Raw genomic sequence first — 9,411 nt, 5'->3', positions numbered from 1 at the left:
ATTATGCCTTTTAATTCGTATATAATTTTAAGTACAAAATTTGAATTTAGTTTTTCAGCCATTTTGACAGCCCTACCATGCAGCAGCTGTTTTAAAATATTTTGATAAATTACTGAACGGCTTTTTAAACCGTTTAACTGATTGTATTAATCGGTCAAAGTTCTTACTGTCGGTTAACCGGTTAAAATTAGCATCCCTAGTTCCTACAATATAATATGCAATTTAATGTACACTAACCAAACCTTCCTGCTGTTTCCCCAAAGAGTGGACCACCTTTACTCGTTCTTCATCCAGTGGTCTCCAGACACTTATGGGAAAGACGCTCAGGAGCAGGGCTTCGTGGTCGTAGAGAAAGACGAGCTCACCATGATCGACAACTTCTACAGTGACCCGGTTCCTCGCAGCTGGGAGGTGAGGAACATGCGACTCTTGTGAGAAACACCTAAAAGAATACGAAAAATATGAAAGCTTGGTTTGTTTTTTTGTCATCAGATCATCACGATTAATGAGGCCAAGCGACGCCAGAGCTTCAGCTTCGAGGACGAGGAACCTCTAGATCTTCTTCCTGTGCTGATGGACCCCAGTGCTCTTCTGGAAGACACGCACATTGAGAAGGTCTGAATTTTTTGCTACTTTAAAGGGATAGTTCACACAAAAATGAAAATTTCTTGTTAATTTACTCATTCAAGTAGCAGAACAGTAAAGAAGATTTTTAACTGAAATCCTGGCCCTTGGTGATTCATAAAATGCAAGTCAATGGCTACCGGTTTTTGAGAATAAAAAATATAAAAGCATATCAAGGAACACGAAATTAATACCCGTGGTTCCTGACTATATATTGAGGTCTTATGAAGCGAAACGATCGGTCTGTGCAAGAAACTGAACATTACTTACAACATTATTACCTGTAATCCAGAGGCAAATGGGGAAATATGATTATTTTCTGCAAACTGGTTCTTTTGGACAGTTCGTTGCAGTGTACTGGTGCAATTCACTAGTTAGTTTACGTAATCAAGCAATGACGTAACATATTCGCAATTGTGTTATTAAAGCTGCAATTGTGTTATTATTATAGAGGCAAGCTGTTTCCTCAGTTCAGTGACTGTTGGAGGAACTGGAGCACTGAATCAGTTCATTCATCATTGGATCATATATGCCGTTATTTCGGCTCATTTCCAGTCGGAGTGACTGTCTGGCGTCCGAAAGTGAGTTTTGATTGAGTAACTTGAAGATCTGCGCTGCTCGAGCCGCGAACTAATTCTGATGCTCCAGTGAACTTGTTCAACTAGCTCACTAAAAAGAATAGGTTCAAAAGAATGATTCATTCGTGAACTGGACATCACTCCAGACTGTTTGCCTGAGGCTCTGGATTACAGGTAATAATGTTCAGTTTCTTGCACAGACTGATCATTTCGCTTCATAAGTCATCAATATATCGTCAGAAGCCAAGGCTATTCATTTGCCATTAGTAATTTGCTGTAGCCATTGACTTTTATGAATCACCAAGGACCATAGTTTCAGCTGAAAATCTTCTTTACTGTTCTACTGAACAAAAATAAAAACTCATCGACATCTTTGATGGCCTGAGGGTGAGTACATTTACAGCTGTGAATAGGTGAACTATCCCTCTAAGGTTTTATCCACTCTCAACTCAAATGAAAACATAAAATACAGTATGGTGGCACAAACCTTAAATTTTGTGACGTTTGGTCATATGACATGCAAGAACCATTGAGGTTTGATCTTAGTTGATGTGTGAGGTTTGTGTCAAAACAGTTGAAACATCCTGCAAAACATATTCATGTGTGTTCCGCAGAAGAAATAAAGTCATACAGGTTTGGAAAGACATGAGAGTGAGTAAATGACAGGTCCTATGCCTCAAAAATGACAAGATCTAGCAGATATCAGCAAATACAATCTGATTGGCTTCTCGTGACTTGTAGGTGTTGAGGTGCACCAGTCCAATGCTATGGTATCAAAGCAGAATTTGCCAAAGTTTACTATATTAGTGCTATCAAATAAAGCAAAAATTTAGGTCTTATGAAGCGAAACGATCGGTCTGTGCAAGAAACTGAACATTACTTACAACATTATTACCTGTAATCCAGAGGCAAATGGGGAAATATGATTATTTTCTGCAAACTGGTTCTTTTGGACAGTTCGTTGCAGTGTACTGGTGCAATTCACTAGTTAGTTTACGTAATCAAGCAATGACGTAACATATTCGCAATTGTGTTATTAAAGCTGCAATTGTGTTATTATTATAGAGGCAAGCTGTTTCCTCAGTTCAGTGACTGTTGGAGGAACTGGAGCACTGAATCAGTTCATTCATCATTGGATCATATATGCCGTTATTTCGGCTCATTTCCAGTCGGAGTGACTGTCTGGCGTCCGAAAGTGAGTTTTGATTGAGTAACTTGAAGATCTGCGCTGCTCGAGCCGCGAACTAATTCTGATGCTCCAGTGAACTTGTTCAACTAGCTCACTAAAAAGAATAGGTTCAAAAGAATGATTCATTCGTGAACTGGACATCACTCCAGACTGTTTGCCTGAGGCTCTGGATTACAGGTAATAATGTTCAGTTTCTTGCACAGACTGATCATTTCGCTTCATAAGTCATCAATATATCGTCAGAAGCCAAGGCTATTCATTTGCCATTAGTAATTTGCTGTAGCCATTGACTTTTATGAATCACCAAGGACCATAGTTTCAGCTGAAAATCTTATTTACTGTTCTACTGAGGAAAAAATTCACTGAGGATGAATAAATTAACAGCAAATTTTCATTTTTGGGTGAACTATCTCTTTAACTATTTAAAGGTCCATTGGGGTTTGTTTGTGATATTATGGGATGATATAAATGGTAGAGGTGTAACAGTACACAAACGTGACGGTTTTGACATCACGGTTCGGTATGGTTTCGGTACAGCAGGAGGAAAAAAACTAAACTTCTTTTTTTTTATTAAACAACGGTTTACTGAACAAATTGCTTTTTCTTTAAATAAATTCAATTACAATTAATTTTCTTAGGGATAAAAATCTGCCTCTGCTTCTCTAAACTATAGGGAACACTTTTACATTACTGTAAGGTTACAATTAACAACAGCCCAAACGTAAATTCAATTACCATTTATTTTTAACTATAATAATCAACACTCAAATTAAAAATATGCAGTTTTTAAATTAACTTCTAAATTATAAAATTTCTATTTGTTGTTGAAATATAATAATTTACACAGTGGCTGTTGTAACTTTTTCAAAAAAGATTTATTTAAACATACATTAAATAATTAAGACATCACTAACAGGTAAAGTAAAATATAATCAGTATGTAGTCTAATATTTCTCAAAATGCTCTTCTCGAGACTTCAGATAACGAGCTGTAGACACTGATTACTTGCCTGAGGTAAATGAAATGCTACGTGACATTTTGTTTACAAGCTGTTTAATTTACGTCTTTCCGCGGTTGAAACACTGATTGAGCGATTACATGAGGCATGATTTGTTCATTCATGTTTATTTCGCGTTAAAACTAGTAGTAAAGATGAAGGGATGATCGCGCTCACTCGCGCTCCGCACTGATGTTAGAACTGAGACTTCTATATTATTCACGCAGCATCAAAGAGCGTCAAAACGGCATTTATTGTTTGATTTTCCTGAAAAAAAAATGGAATGATTTGTTCGGTACACATGCGTACTGAACCGAAAGACCCGTACTGAAAATTTCCGGATTGAATACGTGTACCGTTACACCCCTAATAAATGGTGATCATTGTGATTTGTGTGACGCTTTGTTCTGCAGTTGTCCACTCGTTTGCCGGCCCGTGTTCAGGGTTATCCGTGGCGTCTGGTCTACAGTACGGTGGTACACGGAACCAGCCTGAAAACCCTGTACAGGAACCTGATGGAGCTGGACTGCCCTGTGCTGATGGTCATCAAAGACATGGACAACCAGGTACATGCACTACTGTGACCGCTGTTGGTACTGTGACCGGCTGATGAAACTGGTGTTCCCATGTTAAAAAACTCGTCATTTTCTCCTGCAGATTTTTGGAGCGTTTTCCACTCACCCTTTCCGACTGAGTGAGCACTATTATGGGACAGGAGAGACCTTCCTCTACAGCTTCTGCCCAGAGATCAAGGTGTGTTTCTGACCTACGTAGACTTTAGGGGACAAAATTGTTTGCAAACGCCCTAGCAACCACAATATAATGCCTTATCAACCACTCAGACGTCTAATGGTGTGTTCACACCAGACGTGAAGCGAATATGCGCATTGCGTCACTCGCTCTAGATTACTCGCTGGATGTTTTTCGTGTCACTCGCGCGAATAAAAACATAGCGCGATCAACCATGGTGGAGATAGCGCGATCAACCATGGTGGAGATAACTACAATCGCTGTTTTGTACCTGTTGTCAAAAAGTCCCAAATACGATGGAAAGCCAAACGCCGACGTGTCTGGGTTCACAGCACCATGCAGAGGAGGATGAGTAACGTTAGGATCCTGCATTAATGTGTGTGTTACATTTTACTACTGTATATATACACTGATATTACTATTATTTTTATTATTGATAGCAGCATCTCTGTAGCCATGCTAATAAAATACAACTACCACTACAACTGATTTTAATTGTTTTCTATGCTCCAGACCTATAATAACAGACGGCTACAATAATGCTCTCTTCTATTGTTTGATTCAACTGGACGTGTCAAGAAACTCTTCGCTGATTGGCTTGCGCGAGAACATGTCATGCAAATTTTCCGCTCGAGTTGAAATTTTTGAACTTGCGCGGAAGACGCGATTGAGGCGAATATCGTACGTATTCATTCGCGTCGCCCGGTGCGAATTCGCCTCTATTCGCGTCTTTGCGTTGACTTTGTATGTAATCTACTCCCGCGAATAATTACATTTGCGTCTGGTGTGAACACACCTTTAGCAACTGCTTAACAATGTCCTGGCAACCAATCAGAACACTTTTGCAACTGCCAAGCAATCACCCTGAATACCTTAGCAAAGTACTGCCTACTGCCTTCTAACACCTTAGAAACCACATAGAAACACTTGGCAGACACTTAGAAACTTAGAAACACTTGGCAACATCCCAGCAACCAATGAGAATACGCTGTAATTGACCGGCAACCACCCAGAATACCTTAGCAACTGCCTAGCAACACCTTAGAAACCACTTAAAGAACATTGTCGACCACATAGCAACGCCTTGTCAACCACTCATTTTAGCAACTGCTTGGCAATTTCACGGCAACCAATCAGAACACAGCTGCCTAGCAACAGCTTAGAAACCACTTAGAGAACATTGGCAACCACACAGTCTTAACAACCACTCAGAATATGTCAGCAACTGTTGCCAATGTCCTGTCAATCAATCAGAACACCTTTGCAACCGCCAGGCAACCACTTAGAACACCTTAGCAACTGCCTAGCAACACCTTAGAAACCACTTAGAGAACATTGGCAACCACACAGTCTTAACCACCACTCAGAATATGTCAGCAACTGTTGCCAATGTCCTGTCAACCAATCAGAACACCTTTGCAACCGCCAGGCAACCACCTGGAACACCTTAGCAACTGCCTAGCAACACCTTAGAAACCACTTAGAGAACATTGGCAACCACACAGTCTTAACCACCACTCAGAATATGTCAGCAACTGTTGCCAATGTCCTGTCAACCAATCAGAACACCTTTGCAACCGCCAGGCAACCACCTGGAACACCTTAGCAACTGCCTAGCAACACCTTAGAAACCACTTAGAGAGCATTGGCAACCACACGGTCTTAACAACCACTCAGAATATGTCAGCAACTGTTGCCAATGTCCTGTCAACCAATCAGAACACCTTTGCAACCGCCAGGCAACCACCTGGAACACCTTAGCAACTGCCTAGCAACACCTTAGAAACCACTTAGAGAGCATTGGCAACCACACGGTCTTAACAACCACTCAGAATATGTCAGCAACTGTTGCCAATGTCCTGTCAACCAATCAGAACACCTTTGCAACCGCCAGGCAACCACCTGGAACACCTTAGCAACTGCCTAGCAACACCTTAGAAACCACTTAGAGAGCATTGGCAACCACACGGTCTTAACAACCACTCAGAATATGTCAGCAACTGTTGCCAATGTCCTGTCAACCAATCAGAACACCTTTGCAACCGCCAGGCAACCACCTGGAACACCTTAGCAACTGCCTAGCAACACCTTAGAAACCACTTAGAGAGCATTGGCAACCACACGGTCTTAACAACCACTCAGAATATGTCAGCAACTGTTGCCAATGTCCTGTCAACCAATCAGAACACCTTTGCAACCGCCAGGCAACCACCTGGAACACCTTAGCAACTGCCTAGCAACACCTTAGAAACCACTTAGAGAGCATTGGCAACCACACGGTCTTAACAACCACTCAGAATATGTCAGCAACTGTTGCCAATGTCCTGTCAACCAATCAGAACACCTTTGCAACTGCCAGGCAACCACCTAGAACACCTTAGCAACTGCCTAGCAACATCTTAGAAACCACTTGGAGAACATTGGCAACCACACAGTCTTAACAACCACTCAGAATGTATCAGCAACTATTGCCAATCTCCTGTCAACCAATCAGAACACCTTTGTAATCGCCAGGCAACCACCCAAAACACCTTAGCAACTGCCTAGCAACACCCTAGGAACCACTCAAAGAACATTGGCAACCACACAGTCTTAACATCCACTCAGAATATGTCAGCAACTGCTTGGCAATGTTCTGGCAACCAATGTGAACACCTTTGAAACAGACAGATAGCCACCCAGAATATCTTAGCAACTGCCTAGTAACAATCTATAAATTACTTAGAGGACCATAGGAACCGTTAAGTAATGCCCTAGCAATCATTTAGAAAATGTTAGCTACGGAGTAGTAACCAGCAACCCACCAGAGCTTGAATCTTGAATCAATCAAAAGGTCCCTAGCAAAAAATATCAACACACTGGTCTAAAATCTACTTTGTCGCGCCACAATTGATCGCGACCGGTATGAATAGCTCCATAGAGATTTATTGTTTTGATTCAAGAACGTCATTGTGTGGTGCATTTGCGTCGCTTAATCGCGCTCAATGTGAAAGGACTTTAAATCGTTTCCAACTTCAAATCTCTGTTCAGATTAAGTATTCAAACGGCATGAGACCTCAATACTTTAAAGTGACAGTTGTAGTTTGTCTTGATGTTTGCCTTTAGTTAATTCAATTTACGTTTATTTGTATAGCGGTTTTCACGATGCACATCATTCCAAAGCAGCTTCACAGAAAATCAATGTGTCGTCAATGACGCTCAATGTTTTCAGGTTTACCGCTGGAAGGGTGAAAACTCATACTTTGTGAAAGGAAACACGGATTCCCTTCAGATCGGCGGAGGAGGGTGAGTTCAGAAACATGCTAACGTGAGCTGGGTAGTAACTGATTACATGTAATCCGGATTACGTAATCAGATTCCAAAAATTAAGTTCTTGTAATTAGATTAAGTTAAATTTTAAAATACTCGTAATCAGACGGCAGTTACTTGTTTGAGAAGGGTCTGGCTGCAGACTTGCGCTCTCAGACACTTGTGCTTTCGCAAGTGACGTCACTTGCAGTCTTTTTAAATTTTTATTTTGTTCTATTTATTGATTACTTTTTGTTTGAATCTCTCAACATTTTACAACAGTAGCCAGGTGGTGAAGACAAGAAAAAAGAAACTTGCAATCTTCACGTGCGTATTGCCAATGGAGACAAGATGCAGTGGTGGTGATTAAACAATTAAAACTAATTTAGTACTATAACATACAGGGTCCTGCAAGAAAAAGACAAGACCCCCAAATCCGTGGCCACAGAACAGCAGAATATGAACGCAATGGACAAAGTCTCTCATTAAGCGTTTTCCTCCTGTAGAAAAACATAAACACTTAATATGGCTTAATGTATTAAGATGCTATTAAAATATCAAATTAAATATACAATTTATTAATATAATGAATATGTATATAGTATTTTCCTCCCATACCGCAAAACGTGGCATGATGTGGCATAATGGACTAAAAAGGCCAAACTCAGTATGCTCCTCTACATTATTAATATACATAACTAATATGTACAGGCAAGCAGGTGAGCCCAGAATAAATGCAACACGCACAGTTTCGTATAACGTACAGGGTCCTGCAAGAAAAAGACAAGATCCGCAAATTCGCGGCCACAGAACAGCAGAATATGAACGCAATGCACAAAGTCTCTCGTTAAGCGTTTTCCTCCTGTAGAAAAACATAAACACTTAATATGGCTTAATGTATTAAGATGCTATTAAGTGCAATTAAAAGATCAAATTCGATATATAGTTATTATTTAATGTACTACAAGGCAAGCAGATGGCCATGAACACGATGCGCAAACTTTCACTTAATGTGGCATAATAACGGTATATGATAAATATATAAAGATGATAAAGACAATTCAGTAGCCTATATGTCTTGTTGTTGACTCAAAGTATATACAGACCAGCAAATATGAACGTGCATTATGAAATGCATTAAGTGTTATTAAAAGGTTCAACTCCGTACAGGGAAGCAGACGAGCCCAGAACGCAATGTGTTAAATTGCACTTTAAACATTTTCCTCCCATAGAAAATCATTATAAATAAAACACGTAATGTAGCTTAATGGACAAGACAATGATATAAAAGAGCTGTAGACAGTTTATTCTATATGGAAAAACGCTTAACGCCAAACTTTGCGTGTTGCGTTTATTCTGGTCTCACCTGCTTGCCTGTACATATTAGTTATGTATATTTTAATAATGAAGAGGAGTATATTAAATTAGTTTTAATCGTTTAAGCACCACAGCGTCTTGTCTCCATTGGCAACACGCACGATTTGTGTCGATTGCAAGTGACGTCACGGGTATTAATTCCCAAACTAATATATTTGCTTGAAGTACCCCTGAGATTTTAAAACAAATAATTTCATAATTATAATTAAGTACCTTAAAAAGGCGGTTCATGCTCGAAAACCCTCCAATGTGGCTGAATTACAACAATTCTGCATAGATGAGTGGACCAAAATTCCTCCACAGCGCTGTAACAGACTCATTGCAAGTTATCGCAAACGCTTGATTGCAGTTGTTGCTGCTAAGGGTGGCCCAACCAGTTATTAGGTTTAGGGGGCAAACACTTCTTCACACAGGGCCATGTAGTTTTAGATTTTGTTTTCCCTTAATAATAAAAACCCTCATTTAAAAACTGCATGTTGTGTCCACTTGTGTTATCTTTTACTAATATTAAAATTTTTTGATAATCTGAAACATTAAAGTGTGACAAACACGCAAAAAAATAAGAAATCAGGAAGGGGGCCAACACTTTTTCACACCACTGTAAGTTA

General features: G+C 39.9%; 1 protein-coding gene across 1 annotated transcript in view; it reads left to right on the top strand.

Annotated features, from left to right (window-relative positions):
* LOC107739177 (nuclear receptor coactivator 7-like) overlaps positions 1-9,411 on the top strand; it is a 13,053-nt gene that overhangs the window by 1,433 nt on the left and 2,209 nt on the right. Inside the window, exons 2-6 of the mRNA XM_016551203.1 lie at positions 264-411; positions 493-615; positions 3,802-3,954; positions 4,046-4,141; positions 7,350-7,423. Coding sequence (XP_016406689.1) covers positions 264-411; positions 493-615; positions 3,802-3,954; positions 4,046-4,141; positions 7,350-7,423 — 594 coding nt within the window. The remainder of the gene's footprint in view (positions 1-263; positions 412-492; positions 616-3,801; positions 3,955-4,045; positions 4,142-7,349; positions 7,424-9,411) is intronic.

The sequence above is a fragment of the Sinocyclocheilus rhinocerous genome, unplaced genomic scaffold (assembly GCF_001515625.1).
Source record: "Sinocyclocheilus rhinocerous isolate Xijiao unplaced genomic scaffold, SAMN03320098_v1.1 scaffold555, whole genome shotgun sequence".
Taxonomy (NCBI): Eukaryota; Metazoa; Chordata; class Actinopteri; order Cypriniformes; family Cyprinidae; genus Sinocyclocheilus; species Sinocyclocheilus rhinocerous.
The sequence above is the reverse complement of the archived record's forward strand: the minus strand, read 5'-3'. Positions and strand labels throughout refer to the sequence as shown.